This window comes from Maylandia zebra, linkage group LG11 (genome assembly GCF_041146795.1).
Source record: "Maylandia zebra isolate NMK-2024a linkage group LG11, Mzebra_GT3a, whole genome shotgun sequence".
Lineage (NCBI taxonomy): Eukaryota > Metazoa > Chordata > Actinopteri > Cichliformes > Cichlidae > Maylandia > Maylandia zebra.
This window is the reverse complement of record NC_135177.1, coordinates 33,368,530-33,390,467: the sequence shown is the minus strand read 5'-3', so window position 1 is coordinate 33,390,467 and position 21,938 is coordinate 33,368,530. Positions and strand designations below refer to the sequence as shown.

Genomic DNA, 21,938 nt, shown 5'->3' with positions numbered 1-21,938 from the left:
CTCAAAAGCTACTTTGAATGAAACTCTTTTTTGAACATAGTCTTCCAAACTTTGTTGCCCAAATGATTTTGCCTCCAGGTAGAAACACCAGTTAGCCTTGAATAGCACATTGTCTTTGCGTTGCCTGGTCTTCTGTCACTGTGTGAAATTTCAGCACAGAATCAGCATGACCAGAAAGGAAGCAAAACAGTTCTCCTTCTTTCGTTTAAAACTTTAAACCTTCCCAACAGCTGACACGGCCCCTGTCTCCGGGCAGCTCTGCTCCCCTTTCTTTATCCTCCATCTGTCTGTATTGTTCTTAAACTCAGCAATGGAGCCCCTCCCAAATGCTACCTGGCTTGCTAACATTACCCAGCATGCCATTCATGACAATTTTTATAGCTTTAGAGAGAGTTTTTTGTTTTAGAGTCTGTGTCATGCCCTGTTGACTAGAGTTAATTTTAGAGTATGTATTGTTGTTTTGTATTAAGGTATATGAGTATGGTTCAAGCCATGAGCGATAAGGGTGATGTGTATGTGTACAGCTCCATTCTGGGCTTTATGGTTTAAATTTATAACACATCTTGAATATTGTGGCTTCTGAATACTTTCAGTGTAAACTTAATCAGTTGCATAATAAAGATGTGAGAATATACTTTTTCTTCTTAATCCAACACAGTGGAGAGTCCGTTTCAATTCAGGCAACATAGTTTGTTCATGACTTTTTGTTTTACACTTTAGAAAATTAGATTTCTTTGTGGTTTAATTTTTTTTAACTTTCTTACAGCAACAGAAGAACCTAGAAGGATATGTTGGCTTTGCAAGCCTCCCGAATCAAGTCTATAGGAAGTCGGTGAAGAGGGGCTTTGAGTTCACCCTGATGGTCGTGGGTAAGAACACACGCTGCTCGCCACTCAAGTTTTCCCTTGTTTTGTTTGAATCATTTCATTGTATTCTTTGCGGTTGGCATTTTAACATCCTTCACTGTGTGGTTTATTTTAGAGAGAGAGACGGGTTTGTGTGTGTATACACAGCCATATTTATACACAAGGGACAGACCCCCAGCTTTGTAGTGTTAATTGCTGAGTCAAAGAGGAGGGGCACAGATTGCATTCCTGTTCGAATTCATCTCGATGTCAGATCTTTGACACTGTCTCTCAGCAAAGAAGCATTTGGGTTGGAGTTATCTAAAAGTGCACTCAGCGAATCAGAAATGCAGACATTCTTTTACAGCGCTCGGATGTGGTGGTTGACGCTGTGCCAAGATCCTCCTTGGCTGATGAGGCCGTATTTGGAGGGACAGTGTATCCTAGGGTCAAAGCCATTTCCTGTGGTGGGACCAAGAGAATTCATACCCAGCATGCATCTAAGTAAAGCCAGTAAAGAAAACTCTGCGTTGTTAATGCTACGAGAGTGACGTCTCTCGTTGCATTAACAATGCACAGTTTTCTTTAATTATTGCTGCTAATAAATGTTCAAACCTGTTAGTGAGCTGTCTCTTAAATGTTGTTATTAGATAGTTGAAGTAGAAGATCACTTTTGCTCCCCCATCACTTCTATTGCTGTTGGATAGTGACCAAGTGGGCCTCTGGGGGCTGTGAATGCTTCGCTCTGTTTGTAACAAATATCTTCATTTTGGGGATAATTGCTGAAAAGATTAAACAAATGGCTTTGCAACAAGGAAAGAAGAGGAGGTCCTCTGGGCTTTCTGTTGCTTAAATGGTGGCTATTGTTTTTATGGTATCACCCGCTTTCACGGACACACTCACACTCAGCTTTTCTTGGCTCCAACTAGCTGCGAGCCCACATGTCCCTGCAGTGCTGTTCACATACAACGCAATGCGTCACCAGCGCGGTGTGATAGGAGTCAAGGATAAAAGATAAAGGGAAGCACAAGGAGAAATTGAGATGGCATCACCACCGGTGGCTGGCTGGCTGGCAGATCTCTGCATGCCTCATAAAATCACATGACCCAACAACCTGTTCAGCAGCTCATTTCACAGGCTTGTCAGGCATTCAGATCGCAGTTTCTCGCTCATTGTTGCGTACGGTGATAAAATGTACAACAAACCGATGACACAGTACGAGCTCCACACATTACCCTTTGCTTGTAGCTCTGGCATAAATGGTGGCTCGTTAAATATTGACTTATGGCCATCAGCAAAGTCGGGCAGTGCCAGTGGTCGTTTCCACTAATGATCCTTTTCTCTGGGAGCTTGGACACTGGATGCACAATGGAAAACCAAGCATGAGAAGTCTCCCGGACTCCACAGCCAGCCAGCTGCACATAACAAGAGCCATTGTTCATGTTGTTTTCTTAGCCTTTTAACTGGTAACCCAAATGGATCAATGTCTTGGGCAAATGTTACTTGCATCCCCAGTTAGACACATGGTCTTTTCTTGTGTGGAAGATGCCAGCAGTAGACTTTGTATAGCTGTGTTACAAGTGATTTTAAAGCTCTTATTCTGAGTGATACTGTGTCTCACAATCTCACTGTGTTTTGTTTTGGTTTGTTTTTTTGTTTTGTTTTTTACAGGTGAGTCTGGACTGGGCAAGTCCACATTGATCAACTCTCTGTTCCTAACAGACCTGTATTCAGCAGAGTATCCTGGACCATCACACAGAATCAAAAAGACTGTGCAGGTACACACTGACAAAAATATCTCTTTTAAAATCAGTTAAACCTGCAACAGCATGTGCTGGGCTGAAATAATATCACTTTATCTTTAAGCAGTACAGGTGTTGTGGTATAAAAGTTTTTCTTTATCTGTCCTTGTGGCAGCAGACCTGAATCAGATGTTAAAGAAAATGTTCCACTCCAGATAATTTGAGTTTTTATTGTTTAAATATTGCAGTTATCATTGGGACCGCTTTATCCAGAGAGGTACTGATAATAAACACGAGATTAAATTTAGATATTTTCATTCATTGTCCTATATGTGATAGACGTGGTAAAGCTGAAGGATCACTGTCAGACTCTGCTATTATTTAGTACCAGGCAGCTTTTTGGGGGTGATGCATGTAACGTTTTTTTTCTAAACAAAATGGGATATTAAAATACTACACTAAAAAGTCTTAAAAGCCTGAATGTATGCCATGCAGATTGAGCAATTAAGAAAAAAAAAAAAAAAGATTTTTACTATGGTGTTTGTCATCATGAAATGTATCTGAATATTGGAAGCTGGGGAGAGTCATGGGGTGTTGAAAAGGTTTTGTTATTTTTAAATTTTTCTCCCAGTTTGTGAAATTATTCTCACAATTGTTTGAACAAGTCAGACTTTCCGTCAGCTGACCACATGACTTCATGTTAATCTTCCTTGATTACAAAACACCGTCCTAGATCCTAAAAGCCTAAAGTGCTGTGTGACTCTTGCTTCAAAGCCTTTCTGGTTTTTCAGAATAGTTATCAATAGCACAATATGTGAAGGCATGTTGCTACATGCTGCCCATTGCCAAATATTTTCTGTATGAGTTTTGAAATCTTAGATACACTTACCTTAACGTGACGATCATTTTACACCACTCCTTCCATACTGTGTTTTCATTACCTACTAAACAGGTTTGGTTTCAAAGGCGCAGTTTATGGGAGAAGTAAAACTTAGCATTCCTGTCATTCTTTCTTCGTTGACAGGTGGAGCAGTCGAAAGTTTTAATAAAGGAAGGCGGTGTCCAGCTGCTGCTTACAATAGTTGACACCCCAGGGTTTGGAGATGCTGTCGATAATAGTAATTGGTAAGGGTCACCACCACCTTCATTTGTAATCCTTAAAATATCAAAGCTACTCTCTGACATTCCTGATTCAGAAGAAGGGTGCAGCAGTTCCGCAGATTTCAAAAGTGGATTCAAGTGCTTTGTATGTTTGTCTTTTTGGCTCATTATTGTGAAAAATCCCATTATCTGCCAGAATCACATTAATAAATGTCACCTATTTAAACCACTTGATCAACTTTTTATTCTTAATATCTATTTCTCACTATGGGGAGGTGAAATATACACCTCAAAAACTTCTTCACACTTCTTTGACTTATATATAATGTAGAACATCAGATAATTGTAGTGACACATTTATCATGACAGACCAAAGACTCCAGAGTTGTTTTATAGACACACTTGTTAAATATGATCCTTTAACTTCATTACATTTTGCCACATACAACTTGGACAGGACATGATAAAAGCTGGTCTGATGACCCTGTCATTTTGAAAATAACAAATGAGATAGAAGGGGGAAAGAAAACAGTTCTTGGCAATTTCAGACTCCTAAAGTCCACTTATACCTGATTATACCTGTGTGATTATTTATAAAGAGCAATCTAATTGACCTATCTTAAAAAGTGATACATTCCTGCTGAAACAGCTTTTATCCAAGGAATAATCATAAAATGGTTTATGTGCACCTTTGTCACTCGAGTCCACTAGTGAAATGTTTCCCTGTTAAGAAACAAAGACCCAGCAATAACTTAACTGAAGCTGTAATTTGTATTACACAGCTGGCAGCCAGTCATCGACCACATTGACAGCAAATTCGAGGATTACCTCAACTCAGAATCTCGAGTGAATAGAAGGCAGATGCCCGACAGCCGAATCCACTGCTGCCTTTACTTCATTGCCCCTTCAGGACATGGGTGAGTCTAGGACACAGATTCCGTTAAAGACAACTGTTATCAAGAACCTCTTTTAACACTATACAATGCTACTACAAGCATATCCAGAGAGAATTAACCTCTTAAACTGCCACATGATTGTTGGGTTTGAAGTTAGCGGATGAAAAGCATTGGACTGGAAAAGGGAAAAGGTAGTAAGGGGAAGGGTGAACAGTGAGAGGAAATAGTGTAAGGAGGGAAATGAAGGGTCAGTAGTGCCTCAAAGGTCAGTGAAGCAGGGTTGTGAGTGGAAGAAAAGGTTGCTGGTTGAGATCATTGTGCAGCCTGGAAAATTCAGAGAACGGTCGGTAGTGTAGCATTTCCTCCCTGAGCATTTTCACTTAATATGGCTTTCACGGAGGTGCTAGATGTGCGTACTGCTTCTGAAACTAACAGCATTGAGCGGTAGTCATGTTGGACTGCTTAAATTTCTGCAGTAAATTCATATCTTGACATTATTTTTCTCCTACAACTAGACTCCCCCACCCCCACCCCCAGCTGTTGTTGTGAGTGATAATGTGAGACTGAGTCAGCCTGACTTGCAAAATAAGGGTTAAAAGTGGGCCTGTTAAAAGGAGAAATAAGTGTGTGGGGGTTCTAAGCAATACTGAGACGCTGGCTCAATGCCCGGCAGATGATACTGATGACAAAAAGATGACTGTGGAATTTTAATTATAATGTTTATCATTCATAAGCTACCATGTCTTCTATAACAGGCTGGTGTGCTCATATGGCCTTTTTTCTATGTGTGTCTACGTGTCATGGATGATGCATGTTGGTTAAAGATGAGAAAGTGTGAGAGTAGTGAACGTGAGAAACTCTAGTGGTTATTTCCTGCCCTCGGGGGGGAACAAGATAAAAACCTCTTAAAAATGTATTTAAATGCACGAGTTGGTTTTATTCCTTTTAAAGTGAATGGTTGCTCTCTGTCACATCTGTTGACCTTATTGTGTCTGCTGTGTGGCTTTGCAGATTTCATTAATATGCAAATATCGCTGCTTACTCACATGCCTTTCAATCTGCTGATCATGACCTACTGTAAGCCGTGAACCAGGCTCTGTCCTCCTTTGTGTCCTCATCTGCTTTCTGTGAGACATTGTGTTTGTACAAGCCCGCGATCTGTACTCACACAAGCTTTACTTTTATCCTTGAGGATGGGCAGCGTATGCTCTGGCATAAACACAACTGCACACTCACAGAGCACCCCTTCATAACAGAGCTGACTGCTCTCACACAGCCGCACAATGACCTCCAACATTGTGATATGCTCTGGCATTCACAACCCCCGCAGCTAAACCCTGGCTGATGTGACGTCAAGGTTATCTGCAGGTCTAGAAAAGTCTCATAAATCACTGAATTCAGTTCAAGACTTCAAAGTATTGCAAGATTAGCATCCAGGAAGACTTTATTTAAAATACAAGGGAAACTTGAGTGGTTGTGGATTTTGCTGTAGGATGCTATTGATTTTTTTTTTTTTTTTTTTTTTTTTTTTTTTGCAGCTATTAGATTTTTAGCAAGCAGTGTTACAGAGTGGGTACAAAGTAACTAAATATAGGAAGAAAACTAGCACAGCAGATGTCAGATGACATAAAAGTGACTCACTGTAATAGTGTATAAAGTGATGTGGACAGTGCAGGGTTTAAGTTAACAGCAGAGTCTCTTCTGTGGTGTGTACTGTAGGTGCGAACAGTTTCCTGCCATTGTGGTAGTAAAGCAGAATCGCTCTCTTTAACAAAGTGCAAAGTGTAATTTGTACCAAGGGTGGTCGGTCAATGATGAATAGCAGTTAATATAATGGTAACATTTCCATCCTTCAATTTTTACCACAATTTTTTTTTGGATCCAAATTGCACTAATGCATGAATTATGTATAATATTAAATCTAGGTCATATTATCAATATTAATTTACATGATACCTTTACATAATTGTGTCAGTATATTTAAATCCTTTCCTGCATCATTGGTGACGTGTGTGGCGTAGCAGTTAGTGCTGGGGCCTTTCTGTGTGGAGCTTGCCTGTTTTTTCCCTGTGGCGCGTGTGCGGGCAGAGTGGTTTCCTCCATAAATCCAAAGACATACATTTTAGGTTAACTGGCGATTCTAAATTGTCCCTGGATGTGAGCTGGATAGAGTGACAGAATAATGTGCTTTTCAATATGTAGTTAAAAATGCGTCTTGTAGTCTGAAGAACCTTGAGTGGTCAGTAAGACTAGAAAAGCACTTTATAAATGCGAGTACATTACATTATTAACATAAAACTGAATTTTTTTTTCCATCCATCTATTTTTCTGTTGGTTAGTTTTAGGGAAACGCTGACTGGCTACATATTTGTATTGGCTGACATTTGCATAAGTTGACATGTTTTCTTTTATCTGATTGGCTGTTTGTTTTGTCAGACTGATTTTGTGCAAGCTAAATGCTTATTTTTTTTAAGATAAGGTCTCCCTGGAAATGATTCAGAATAAATTACCCAAAAAATTGCAAAAACTTAAAAGGATATTAGCATTAGGATTTATACATCTGTAAAGTCCCAGAATCGCACAAAGAATGCATCCTGAATTATAGTCATGCCTTAATTTTTCTTCAGAGACATGAATGACAAATATTGGGTTAAAAAATACTTTTATCAGCACAGCACAAGATCAGTTATTCTGGTCTTCTTTGAGCTCTTGATTATTTAACACGATTTAACCCTGATGTTTAGAAGAATTATTTCGCTTTTGAAATGTATTCATTAAAATGAACTTATTTCAATACCAGTTTTGCTAATGCTGTACCACTTATGATTTCCTTTCTCCCTCCCTTTCTTTGATAAAATATGTAACAATATTTGTACAAGACAGTGTGGGAAATATGTCTGTCTGGGTTCCACATTATTTTCTTCTCAGTAAAGAGATAAATCTGGGACACGTTTAGCTTAGCCAGACTGGTGTTAAATCACAGAGGGCGTTGATGGACTGAAATTCCTGTGGTTATTTTGTGTGGAGTCAAAGTTGGGAAAACTCCACACCTTCGGACCCTGTTTTCAGGAATTTAATGCGTGATTTCTGTGATCTTTGTGTGCGTGTGAAGTCGCTAAATTATCACTCAGCATGTGCCAATAAACTGTCTGCATTGTTTAATGTATTATCAAAGTCAGAGATTACCTGTGTGTTTTCACCCATACGAACTTCCTTTATGAAATGGACTCAATTAGGTAGCTTTTCATTGCTGCATTGCATCATTGCAGATTGTCTCAAAGAGTTTAAGAGCAGCACTGTGTTGTATACAAGCCTGCATAACCACATGATATCAGTCTTATCTTAAAGCATCATATTCTATTTCAAGGCACATTTAGACTTTAACCTCAAAGAATCAATAGAAGACATGATTGTGTTTGATAATAAAATACAAAGTGAAATCCAAAGGTACTGTGGTATTTCTCCAGCTCATAAACAACCAAAAATAGCAATGCCTCCCCATGACTGAGAGGTCATATTCCCAGATATTACAAACATAAGGTGTAAAGGAGTTCTATATTTAGTTTAGCTCAACTTATCTAGTCTACAAAAGAGCCGATCAAGAAGCCGTAGTCAAAAACCAGTCTGCCCTCAACTATCCTAGTAGCTTCTATATATAGCGAGGAGTACACACAACAGTAGTTTGGCAGTTTATTTTATGCTTTAATGTGCTGCACTGAGTCAATGTGTCTGTAAACGTCTGGCATTATTTCAATGAAATGTAAAGCTGTATTTTGATCTCTGCAGACTGAAGCCCCTCGACATCGAGTTTATGAAACGGTTGCATGAGAAAGTGAATGTGATCCCCCTCATCGCTAAAGCAGACACTCTCACCCCTGAGGAATGCCAGCAGTTTAAGAAGCAGGTCAGTGGTTTCCACAGCTGCAAAGTCCTGCAGAACAACTATGTCAGAGGCTCCTTTATTTATTTATTTTAAATTCCCTTGTGGTCATTGGCATGACTGATGCCGAATGATAATAGAGTAGAAAACACCATGTTTGGTGTTGCATTTGTCAGTGAAAACAAAAACAAGGTGGTATTGCAGAGAGCTAAATTTAGCACTGCGTTTCTATGTAGTGTCCTGAGCATGGTGGTAGTAGGTCTACACAACCTTTGTGTGTAAGGTTCTTTATCCTTTTTGTTAAAAAAAAATGTCATCAATCCACCGTAAGATCAGTCTTCTGTTTTGGCCAACATTGTAAACTTAACTTTGTGTTACAAATGTAGCTGGTGTCAAAGACAACTTACCGTAACACTCACCTGCTTGGAATCCCTCCCCCCCCACAAAATGTTACAGTTACCAATATAAACCGTCCTCTGAACAGACACATTACAAATGACACCCTGACCTCTTGTTTAACCATTTTCTTGTCTGTCAGAATGACTTAACGGCCTTCTTTCCTCCTGATAGATCATGAGGGAAATCCAGGAACATAAAATAAAGATTTATGAGTTTCCTGAGACGGATGACGAGGAGGAGAACAGATTGGTCAAAAAAATAAAAGTAAGTGTCTTCTAGTGTGTTGTAACCACAGGTTCATATACTTGAAATACTTAAACAAAAAAAAAATCATTGAGGGTAAATGCTTTGTTTTTTGCTAGGACAAGTTGCCACTAGCTGTGGTAGGCAGCAACACCATCATCGAAGTGAACGGCAAGAGAGTTAGAGGGAGACAGTACCCCTGGGGGGTTGCAGAAGGTAAGAGACAGAATGTGTAATAAATGCATCTAAGCAAATGAAAAGAGTCTTATGATGGGACAGAGTTCCTAGAAACATGTGCATGCATGTTTCTCTGCATGGTTTATTGGATTAGACTGCAACTGTTACTTGAGTCTAAGCTACAAACAAGATTATGTAAAAAAATTTATCCTGATAACTGACTGATGTCTTACTTTTCATTACAGTTGAAAACAGTGACCACTGCGACTTCACCATCCTCAGGGATATGCTCATCAGGTACTGAATAAAAAAGACCTCATGATATAACCCTTGTTTCCTACACATAGACCTTATTACATCACTCATTAGTGCATTGCTTTGGTGTTTTTAAATTTTCATAATCTAAAAAAAAAACAAATATTCTTTTTCAAAGAACACAATCAGTGACTGGACAACCAGCCCGGTCTTATTTTGAAAGTTCCGTTCTGGCCTGTCCCATCTCATGTTTCCCTTGCCAGGCACACTGGTGTAATATCAGTTTCACTTAGTTGCTTTCGCAGAGAGAATCTTGTCTCACACGGGTATGGGGTTAACCCGGGGTTCAGATAGTTAATGTATCATTTTTCCACCATTACCTGTTTTTGTAATTTTGTTTTGAATTTTTGATTGACTAGATGGTTTTCGTGTTTACCTCAGTTTTTAAAGATCTATTTTTAATTGTTTGTAGTGGGGTTTTTTTGTTGTTGTTTTTTTTAAGTAGTGGTTTAAAATGTTAAAAGTTCCCAGTCTCGTTAAACACCTGCACAAAAGTCTCTCCAGGGTATTTCACCACAGTGACTAAGACTGTAACTAAAGACATTTCCTGAGGCCCTATATCATTTAAGTTGGTTTTTGTGTTCCTCAAAAACCTTTTTTTTTTTTTTTTTTTTTTTTTTTTTCCATTTAACATTTAAGGTTTAGTTGGATATAAAAAAATTGGGTCCAGCCTACCAGTTTAGACTGCAGCTAATGTATGTACATACAATGTATGTCCCCTTTCTGCTCTGGTGATCTTCTGCATCACCAGCTGCAGTTTAAGCCAGTTCATCCTCAACTGATAATGTTGCACGTTTTTCAAAGTAACTACGATTATCATTAAGAACATTTAAAAAAAATAGTATAACTCGAAGCGCAGTTAAAGTATATATATTCTTCTTTTTCCACCCCAGAACTCACATGCAGGACCTGAAAGACGTGACAAACAATGTCCATTATGAAAACTATCGCAGCAGGAAGCTGGCCGCTGTCACCTACAATGGAGTGGACAACAACAAGGCTAAAGGACAGCTGTCCACCAAGTAAGTCCTAGACAAAAGGCACTAGACACATCAATTGTAGCTAAAGGGGTTGAGGTTACCTCTGCTGTTTAACTGCCCGAGTAACAGCTGCGTTTTTCAACCTAAATTTTAAAGCCTTCTGGATTTAGTATCACATATAATGAAGCTAATGCGTAGCACTGAAGGAAGGGTATACCAGAAAGCATTGTATGTTTAGAGCACACACAGTGTAGATAGTGTATTTTAATTAAGTTAATAGAATCAAGTTGATTTCTGCTGATTCTGATGTTGCAGAATGTGTTGCAGTTTTGTGTTGAACCCATTTCATGCATACTTTTTGATATTTCATGTGTTTTGGACTTTACCATAAGCTTAATTTTTCAAATTTGCATGTGTTAACTTAAGTGGAATAGATTTCTGAAAGCAGTGGGATGAACATTTGCCACATAGGAGACTGCAGATGGCTGTGTTATCACATTATGTAATCATATCCTTCTTTTATTTAAGTATATTGGTTCCAGGCAACAGGGAAAGACAAAGCTGGAGGATGACTTCTTTCACTGAACCTTGTGATCGCGATTTGTGAAAAATACTGATGTGTTGTTGTTTTTTTTAATTGTAGTTTATCACTCTACTAATTTTCCACTGATTTCAAGCTTGGATTCAAAACACAATGATTAATTGTCATTAATACATTCATAAGCAAATGGCTAACACACACTGCTAAAACTCTAGCTCCATGTTGCTGATGCTAACACACAGCTAAACATTTGACCGACGGCTGAGTGTGTCTGACACGCAGCTCACAAAGCTGACACTTATTTTTTCCACACTTTTTTTTCCATTTTGCAGTGAAAAATAGCTTCAGTCACAAACTAATAAGTGTTGTTTTATTTTAGTGCATGATCTCATCATTGCATGCTTTGTGTGTGTGTGTGTGTGTGTGTGTGTGTCTGTGTGTTTGGTTGTGTTTTTGGTTTGTTTTTTGTTTTTTAGACTTGACACAGTTGATGGAATGTAAGTCAATTTTTTTTTTCAGTATTTTTGAGACCTATAACATCTTCATCTTCACATCTTTCCTCTCCTCTCCTCTCCTCTTTGGCTGTATTTGGGTGGTTTCTATCCCCCTTGTTGACTTTGGTCTGCCCCCGCCTACTTTTTCCTCAGTAAAGGTTTTGAGGAGGAAAACTGTGAACGGTCTCACCTCCTGGTCAACATAGTTTACCAGCCAGGACTGTGATGCTTTCAATTTTTCCAATCGACAATTTTTCCACTTCTATATAGTCACTGCTGCCTCCACCTGCTGCTGCTGCTTGGATTAGCAGCAGAGACCTGCGCATGAGATGTTTTAAGCGGTTACCAGTACTGGGCAATATATCACTTTAGCTGACATTAGCAACTTAAGCAATTATTTTCACTTATTTAATACTTTTAGAAGACAGAAATAAAGGTTTACACTGCACAATTGTTGTAAATATTAGCAATTTAACTACAAATTTTAATTTTAGTAAAAAAATGAAGGTTAGTACGATAACACCAGCAAACTGTTGTTTATTCTCCCGATAAAAATTGCACATATTCACCTTAGTTTTATCATCCGTACTCCACCTTAAGTGACCCTACAGTTTGAAAACATCTGGTGTACTAGATAAACGGGCATTACACTTCCTCTGTAACACATAAAACTGGCTACACCAGATATGAAAGTAGTCTGACTGGTGCATGTGTGCCACTCTGCAAACATAAATCTGGAACACTTCTTGTTCTGTCGCAGAAATGTTTTATTGTGTGCCTATTTATTTAAATATATTAGCAGAATAGTATGCAGACAGTAACAGACATCTGCATTTATTCTCACAGTACCAGCCGGCAGATGCTTTGTAACTGTAGACAGTCTACCTCAGCCCACAGATGTTCGTGTTGGGTGTTTAGCTTTTAGTCCACATAAGCTGGTGGAGTGTAACAGTTTCACTTCCTTGTCGGAAAGGACAGTCTGACAGCAGGTGAAGCTTTGAAAATGTTCTAATTATAGCGTGCTCTTGAAATGAGGCAGACAGGTATGCGAAACAAAAATATCTCTGGCAGCCTGTTGCCTTTCTTTACGAGTAGTCTACTTTGAAAATCTGAGACTGAAGAAGTCACTTGGATGAGTGACGAAACGTTTCTCCCACAAAACGCTACGTCCAGATGAACAGAATCAACTTTTTGGAGATACTTTGAAAATCAATCTATCACCTGACCAGAATTATAAAACCTGACTCACTCAATCAGCCTAGCATTTTAAAGTTTGTCAAAACCGGACTTATGTCTAAGTTATGTTGATTTGTGTTAGGCGGCATGCATGATGACTAAATATAGAAAGTATCAGGCTTAAAGAGTTGATAAAACCATTTCTATTAAGATTTAAAGTTTTAAAGACTTTTAACTCTCCAAACTAATCTGCTAATCTGCTTCAGCAGGACTGGGGAAAAAAAAACATATTTACATGAATATGTTCATTAAAGCCCCTTTTCCATTAGTACCTACTCTGATCGGCTCGGCTCGGCTCTGATCGACTGGTTTTCTTGAGTAGCACCTAATGTGTGTGGTTGTCATCATAGAAACAAGGCCCTGCATCCTGTTACATAATTAGTACCGGTATGTGACACAAATGCTACAACGAAGGTGGACGTTGATGCAACAATATACCTGCTGCCCCTTTTTTAAATAAGTAAATTCAAATTAAGAAAAATGTGAAAATAACTTGTGCCAGCTGAGAGCTGATGATTTCAAATCAAACACCAAAGCTTCTCCTGCTGCCGTGTGAAACTACTTTTTAAATGAAGAATATTAAAAACGTGAAGAAGCAAGAACCTAGCATCCACTAGCACGCGTTTTGTGTGTGTGTGGAGGGGGGGTGTTGTTTGTTTTCCCCCTTCAGATTTGTTTAGCCTCCCTGGGAAAAACAACACTTAAACATAGAAAATGTTTACAAAAATGACAAAAAAAAAAAAATCGGGCGTCTCTCCAGTTGTCATTCCCACAAGCTACATTCCTCGTAAGCTCAGGTAACCGCTCCACATTCTTCATGACAGGTCTCTGTTCACTTACACTGCAACAAACCAGCCTGGTGAGCTTTACTAATGTTAATCCACCTCCACTCGCTGTCAGTGGTCACAGGTTCCTTGCATTAACTTTTGGATCCCTCCTCTGGTTCCCAAAATTGGTTTGTGGTTGCTTTCATGTTCTTGTCGCAGCCTGGGATCCTCCATTCCTAAATCTTCACCTGTGCCTCTATTTTTCTCCCTCCTGTTGTTTTTGTTTGGAAAAAAGGGAATAATACTGTAACGAGATTTCCTTGTAGTTATGAAAATGTGCTGTATAGATTTATTGTTTCTGTGAGCTCAGCAGACGACAAATTTAGTTCTAATAAAATTACTTTTAAGGTTTGATCCAAACTGATGCATCTCATGGTTACATTTCAAGCATTGTCCTGCTTCTCTCTCTGTGATGTTCCAGCCTGCATGCAGTAGTATCTGGAGGAAAGGAAATGCTGAAATGAGACTTTAATTTGCAGACAAAACTGACTAAAAAAGCTCACATAATTAAGTCATTCTACTGATTAGAAACATTAGTAATACTGAATATACTGATAAGTAGGATGATGCTAGTCACATTCTGTAGTTCACGTCTAAATTTCTGTTTGTGCATGTTTTCGCGTGCTTCCTGTACAGGAGTCCTCTGGCCCAGATGGAGGAAGAGAGACGAGAGCATGTGGCTAAGATGAAGAAGATGGAGATGGAGATGGAGCAGGTTTTCGAGATGAAAGTCAAGGAAAAAGTGCAGAAGCTCAAAGACTCTGAAGCAGAGGTAAAACACACAGGCTAATGAATTCTGCAATTCATGCAGCAGTGAAGTTGCCTGTCTGGGCTCCTTCCTTCCTCTTATGCTGACGTGTTTCAGCGGTTAGACGTGTGAGGGGAACTCATGTGCACATGAACGTTGCTCTTTTGCGCGCAGGTTTTATTCCTACGTCTCCCAAAACAATGTTTAGAAAGCAGATGTTTGAATGTTTGAAGAGATAATAGCCTTCACATCCAGTTTAATACAAACTGCTACTGACAGGAGACTGGCTCCAGATAGTTATAAAACTGTTATTAGACCAAATGTTATTAAAATATACCAATTCTGTCTTTGAGTGATCCTCAAAACGTAGTGAGCTCATAATGTTAATAAAGTAGATAATATTCTACCAGTGTAGACAAATGTTTATTTTCCTTCATTTCATATCTCTGACAGTACGTATTGAGACTTGGATTCAGTTCTTAAGTCTCCTCTCTCTTCTGCATTTCTCTAAAGTCTTTATTAGCTCAAAGTCCTCCATGAACAGCTCAGTTTCACCAGCACCAAAATGTAAATGCAACGCCCTTCATCCAGCCTCTGTCTCACTGAAGTCCTCAGTGATCAGTTCCTGTGATACCTTACAGACCTCAACATTTGTCCCATCAGAGCACTTCGCTCTTAAAATGCAGACTTACTTGTGGTTCCTAAAGTTTCTAAAAGGTTTACTAAAAGCCAGCACCTTCAGGTATCAGGTGGAACCAGCTCCTAGTTTGGAACTTCCTGTGATACACTGAGAACCTCCTCTTCCTTCTCTTTACTACTGTGGCTTTGTGTCTCGTCCTTTTTACTCTTCTCTTTCACCCTTCCACCCCAAATAGCTTTGGGAGATCTTCTACCGCTGTTGTTAAGTGCTGCTCTTTACCTTTAAAATTTAAATCACCATGTGGTGATTGGTGTTGGGAATTGGTGCTTTATAAATATATAAATATAAAAACTTTAATTAAATAGCAGAGTGTAGTCTGAGGCTACATCCCTAGTTGATATCTTAAAAGTATTTAAATTACATCACTTTTTTGTGTTAGATTAAATATTCTACATAATTAATCTGTCACTGTAATTTAAATAGAAGTTGGAGTCAAAGTTATAAATAAACCTTCAGACTAATAAAATTTTAATTGAGCTTCTGATGATTTTCAGGATCATTCGCTGTCCAATTTTCCTCGAGGTTAAAGTTTCAGCTCATTTCTTTCTCTCTTTAATCAGCTGTGTTTTTCTCTCCTGTGAGTGTTAAGCTGCCACTAAACTGAAATTTAGCCATAAGCTCGAAAACATTAAGAATTAAAATATAAAAACGTGGTCTCACTTTGACACTATGATTGTCTCTTTATAGGATTATTCATTCTCCTTCTGTGTAACTGAGCCTGTATCAGGAACACAGATAAAGTGGCAGTTCACATTTCTGTGTGTGCAGCACTCGGCTTATTTCCTGCATGTGTGCCACTGCCTTCAGTCCAAAGTGCTTACAGCGTCCTCTGTTCTGTTATTAGCTTCAACGGCGTCATGAACAAATGAAAAAAAACCTGGATGCTCAGCACAAGGAGTTGGAAGACAAGAGACGCGTGTTCGAGGAAGAAAGGGCAAACTGGGAGACCCACCAGCGCCTGCAACAGCAGCAGATGGAGGCCACCAGGTACAGCACACACACCGGGGCTCAGATCGTGTATATATGCATCATCATAGTCACACCCTGTGGTTCAGCTTTATGCAAAGTTTGTGCATGCATCACACATTGCAGGGTTGGGGAATAAATAGATTAGTGGGTTATGTCTTTTCATTTTCTTAGATTCTGCATTACACTGCATGCTGTTTATTTTTCAGACTCCCAGCCCTCTAAATACTTGATTGGATTCAGCCTTTATGCTGTGTGTGTTTATCAGGAAGTGTGTCAGCTTCAGGGCCAAACAACAAAACGGAAGCAAACCATCTAACAGGAGCATAAAAAAGCTGCAGCAGTGTTTTTTTTGCTTCAGTGAAATGTGGTGTAGTGAGTGAGATTGTTGTATGAATGTAAATTTTTTTTTTGTGCCATTTAGGGTATTTAGCAGGGTTGCACTCTATGGTATTTTTGGCTGAGGGTAGATGCAGTTCACTGTGTTGTAAACACAGTGGACTTGGAGGCAGCTTCCTATGTCTTAACTTCCTTTCTAATGAAGTTTAACTACTTTACCTAATGTGCACAGTATAAAGGTTTTCTCGCTCTGTAATAAATTCATGTGCACATGTGGCTGTCTGCTGCTGTGTTTGTGCTGTTAGTCCTTTTACTTTGCAACAGCAAAAAAGAAAAAAACAGAAGATATAATGTTGAAAGAACTTCTGTGTAGATGAATGAAACTCGTCAATGTTTATTTGATCCTAGTTGTTTTCGTTCTTCTTCCTCTTCACGGTGAGCTCGACTGTGGTTGTTTCAGTCCCTGGACATGGACTGCATGTGAATGGATCACTGTAGTCTCCACAGTGGCCAAATTTCCATTATAATCCTCTAAACAGAAGACTATGGACCCATGCAGGACCACACCCTTAAAATGACACATCAGTAAAAAGGCAATAAGTACAAAAACGATTGTTGACAATGTTTCACAACATTGAAAAAAATAGCATAACACTTAGGATTTTTGAGAAGGTACCAACAGTATCATGTATGGTCAATAATTTTGGTAAGTGGTAGCTTAAAAAAAAAAAAAAGCAGCCTAAGACTAGGGCTGGGCGATATGGCCTAAAATTCATATCGCAATATAATTTGAAGCATGTGCAGTAACGATATATATCACGATATATTCTTTTCTTCTGTATAACGTATTTTCCACACTATAAGGCACACTTAAAATCCTTTAATTTTTCAAAAATCGAGAGTGTGCCTTATGTATGAATTCTGGTTGTGCCTACTGACCTCGAATCAATTTTGGCGTGCAAAAATCTGTATAAATTTTTTTTAGTACAACTTTGGTAAGCTGCACTGCTTGATGGATTGTCAGAGCATTACGGCTGCCGTAGTGAGGAGCTTCGTGGAGTAATCTGGGTCCATTCAGTGTTGCCACCTTAGCGACTTTGTCGCTATATTTAGCGAGTTTTCAGACACCTTAGCGACTTTTTTTCTAAAAAAAAAAAACAAAGTCGCTAAAAAAAAAGACAAGCGTATCGCTTTTACTCTCAACAAGCAGCGGGTGCTGTAACGCAGTCAGTTCTTCTTTTACTCTTATGCTGTTTTGTGGATCACAAGGTTTAAAACTACTTATAAACACACACACACAAAGTAACTCCACCAGAGTGCCTATTTTGGGTCACTTTTGCCGGTCCAAGCCCAGGTAAAGGAGCAGGGTTGGAATTGTGACATTAAAAAAAACAATAATTGCTAAAAGAAATTTAATTTGTAGTTCTAAATAAACTCTAAATGCATTTAGGACGTTTTTTTACTCGATGTCTCTTCCACGATGTTATTTCTCTCTCAACAACATAGGTTACAATTAAGCAAATTAGGCGATGACGTCATTTAGCGACTTCTAGCGACTTTTAGGACAACCAATCCGGTTGTTCAGTGATGACGCGACGAATCCTACTTCCGGGTCTAAAGTAGTCTGCGTTTAATATGGCTTTTGTGTTGTTAACATGTTTAATGTCATGTATTTTCTTCTATTTGATCTCAAAAAGCTCCTAAAACAGTCAGTGATCCCTGTTGACCTCCCTCGGCTTTTATTACCGCTAATCATTTATTGAAGCTCAGTTTTTAAAACCTTAGGAAGTAACTACAGCACAGCCCATGCAGCAGTATATGAATGACTAACCTCGTATTGTGGATGGATTATCTCAGTTGTTCTCCTGGCTGAAGTTTGGTCCTTTTACAGCATCCTGCCATGCGATTACATTTGTTCCTGACCACCGAGAACACTCACGATAACTTTTATCGAGTGGAAAAAAAGTTAGCTTGTTTATATTATGCTAACATAGCTGTGTCGCTAGCGGTCACGTAGCACATCATTATATACCAGCTAGCCCAACTTCAGTAACCCTACAAACGTCACTGCTGTTTAGTTTTCTGTCTTCATTTATGCTGGAAGTGATAACAGAGCTGTACGTTTTAATTTGTTTCCAAAACCCCGCAGTCAGGACACGCTATATTGTATTTAGATAGAAGCTAGCGAGCTAACTTCCTGCTAACTTCTAACTCCGTTAAATGTCATAAATTCCGTTTTCATGGATGCCTGGATGTTAAACTCAATTGTTACACCTGGTAGAGCAGAACGCTGATCATTTTATTAAAGATGAAAGACTTTAGACAGTTTTAACTCTCAGTAATGCCATAGTGATCGTTTGATATATGGAGCTGCAGCGGAGTTTAGACCCAGACACGGCTAGTGACGTCAGACTGAACAACCGGATAGCGATTTTCCTTACTGAGGAGTTGGCAACACTGGGTCCATTACTCCGTTTACTTCAGATCCCAAAGTCAAACGAACACTAAGAGTTAAAAACGGTCTAAATTCTTTCATCTTTAATTAAATCATCAGCGTTGCTGCTTTAACGGGTGTAACAATTAAGTTTAACATCCATGCGTCCATGAAAACACTGCTCCCCGGGCGCCTGCTTAGTGGGCTGCCCACTGCTTCACTGAGTGAATGGGTCAAATGCAGAGAAAAACAAGTAATTTCCCCATGGGGATCAATAAAGTATCCATTATTATTATTATTATTATTATTAAAAACAGAATTTATTAAATTTAACGGAGTTAAAAGTTAACAGGAAGTTAGCTCGCTGGTTTACACCCAAACATTTTATACCATGTTCTGACTGAGAGATTTTTGAAACTAATTAAAACGTACAGCTCTGCTACCACTTCCAACATAAATGAAGACAGAAAACTAAACAGCAGTGGCATTTGCAGGGTTACTGAAGTTGGACTACCTGGTATATAATGATGTGCTACGTGATTGCTAGCGACACAGCTATGTTAGCATAACATTAGCACAGTGAAGCTGGAGGATGAACGCCAAGTTTTTTTTTCCACTCGATAAAATTTAACGTGAGGGATTCTGGTGGTCAGGGACAAATGCAATCGCATAGCAGGGTGCTATACACGGGCCAAACTTCAGTCAGGAGAACAACTGAGATTATTCATCCACAATACGAGGTTAGTTATTAATATACTGCAACAACATGGGAATAGAGCAGCCGCGAGAGAATTCAACATTAATGAATCAATGTTACGGAAGTGGAGGAAGCGCAGTTTTTGGCCTTCCCCATATTTCAAAAGTGCTTCATCTCTTTGCTATGACTGTCGCCCGGCATAATTTGCAGATGATAATGGTATTAGCCGCTGCCATGCTTTCGACCAAAACAGGCGCAGCTTGATGACGTCATCAACATGCGATAGAGCGATATAGTCAAAATCTCTATCGTTGGCCAAATTTATATTGTTTATATCGCCCACCCCCACTAAAGACTGTTTATTCTGCCAAAAATGAAAATGGACTTTAGCCAGCTGAACCAGCCAAAGGTTCTCATTCTTCTAAACCAGGGGTTAATTTTCCCAAGGGGCCACCAGTGCAAGTTTATAAAGGGATAAAATTAATATTGAGTAGAACTGAGTTCAGGCGCTCAACATTCCCAGTTTCTCATGTAGCTCTTTGGGAAAATTAACTGCCCACTCCTGCTCTAAACCAGGCTTTGAGCTTCGAGCTTGTATATTATTTGATAATTTTACTTGAAATGTGATTTGGATAAATTGGGCAAGGGAGGTCACTCAGTTGTGATATGAATGGGTTTATTGTTTCTTCTTTATCGGCTCACATCACAGCAGACAGAGCCTCCGTCAGAGCATCAAGAACTTTGAACAGTGTTGTTAAAGATTCAGCAATCATCAAATGAAGTGGTGTTTGTTGTTTTACACAGTTATAACCTACATATATAAATAAACATGAAGTGTTTGTAGAACAAGTGTCACTGACTTTTCCCCTCTTCTTCTTCAGGACCCTGGAGAAAAACAAAAAGAAAGGCAAGATCTTTTAAGGACAGTCGGCAGGACCACCGCCACTCGAGAAATTTATGTTTGCCAATGTTGCCAGTCAGGACACCAGTGTGTGGCTCTGATGTTACCCCACCTCCTCCCAATCTTCCTCTATCCTCCCCTCTTCTCCCCGCTCTCCTCCCCCTCTTCTTCTGTCCCTGCTCTGTCTGCCAGCACAGCTGTGCTCCTGCTCCCAGCTGCTAGAGGGCGCACTGGGGGCATTTGTGGGTGTGTGAGGGGGCCTGGGGGGGGGTCTGCATGTAAGGCCAGAACAGCCTCTGCAGAGCCCCCTGGCTGCCTAAGAACAGCCATTATCTTCTTCATCATCCTCAAGGAATGTTTACTTTCCATATTATTTTAATTATTATTATTATTATTGTTGATGTTATTATTGTTATACTAAATACTGTTCTCCACCCCCAAATCGGCTGCTTTCTTTCTTCCCAAGGTTGCTTTTAAATGACTGGTGTGTGTAGATTTATCATTTACCGGGGGCCGCGCCAATGTTTATCTTTTGCTTTAATTTTGTGCTGAATAAATCGTTAGAGAATGATAATGAAATGCTGAATATGGAATATATACCAATAATCTTTATAAATGGCGGCCAAATTTCCCCAACCTTTAAACATCTGTGTTGGCCCGCAGTTTCACAATCGGTTCATCCCTACAAATACCCACAAGTACAATCAGTTTCTGTTGAAATGCTTGTTTACAGGAAAAGTTAACGTATATGAACATTTAACCTGACCTTCAAATGTGTATCAAAGTAAGAAAAGGACAAGGCATTAACGAATCCTTTGTTTTGTTTTGGTTTTGAGTGTACCTGTTAAACCTGTAACCCTCGTCCCATCAGCGCAGCAGGCTAGAACGAAACACTGTCGGTAGAAAACACGAGAAAATGCACCTTGGGCCTTTTTATAGATAACAAAAAATGGCTAAAGCTTCTTTTTTTTTTTTCCTGAAATATAACGCTTTCTTTTTCTTGTGTGTTTAGCTATGTTCACTAGTCTCGGACCACCATTTATATTGTCATAAGTGTTACATTTCACTTTAGTTTATTTTTATATATACCGAGCCAGCTGAAGTAATAACTTCTTTTGTATGTTTAGAAAAATCCTCAGAGACTTGACAGCTGCGTGTCCACTGTTAAAGAAAAACACTTCCAAATATTAACAGTGATTCTGGACACATAGAAAAAAATAAAATAAAAACAGCCCACATGTTATTTCAGTTACTCTGCGGAAACCATCAGTGGGAAATGAAGAGTCAACATCACATTTTGCTTTGGCTATGTACTCCATCTCTGTATTTTTAATTTTATTTTTCATTTGTAATGTACAAAGTCACTTAATAAACCTGTGATATTGAAGAGTAAGATGGATTTATTATGAGAAAACGTGCTCATTATGAAGTGGGGAGAACACCAGTTTTGTGACTGAAACATAAACATAAAATAATG

At 39.1% G+C, this 21,938-nt stretch overlaps 1 protein-coding gene across 3 annotated transcripts; it reads left to right on the top strand.

Annotated features, from left to right (window-relative positions):
* Nucleotides 1-747: 747 nt before the first annotated feature.
* septin7b (septin 7b) lies at nucleotides 748-21,848 on the top strand. 3 transcript variants are annotated; one of them, XM_004560208.5, is made up of 13 exons: nucleotides 748-869; nucleotides 2,517-2,623; nucleotides 3,612-3,712; nucleotides 4,471-4,605; nucleotides 8,371-8,488; nucleotides 9,035-9,127; nucleotides 9,226-9,322; nucleotides 9,529-9,580; nucleotides 10,492-10,620; nucleotides 11,596-11,616; nucleotides 14,313-14,448; nucleotides 15,969-16,111; nucleotides 20,442-21,848. In XM_004560208.5, exons 1-13 carry the CDS (start codon nucleotides 860-862, stop codon nucleotides 20,479-20,481), a joined length of 1,182 nt encoding a protein of 393 aa, XP_004560265.3. In that variant the 5' UTR covers nucleotides 748-859; the 3' UTR covers nucleotides 20,482-21,848. The 3 variants fall into 3 exon arrangements, with proteins under 3 accessions (XP_004560265.3, XP_076746337.1, XP_004560266.3); XM_076890222.1 differs by lacking the exon at nucleotides 20,442-21,848 and adding an exon at nucleotides 16,300-16,711; XM_004560209.5 differs by lacking the exon at nucleotides 11,596-11,616.
* Nucleotides 21,849-21,938: the final 90 nt, after the last annotated feature.

Coding starts and splice junctions, on each gene's coding strand:
- septin7b (XM_004560208.5), top strand. Junction 8,489..9,034: donor GCCAGCAGTTTAAGAAGCAG/GTCAGTGGTTTC, acceptor TCCTCCTGATAG/ATCATGAGGGAAATCCAGGA. Junction 9,581..10,491: donor CTCAGGGATATGCTCATCAG/GTACTGAATAAA, acceptor TTTCCACCCCAG/AACTCACATGCAGGACCTGA.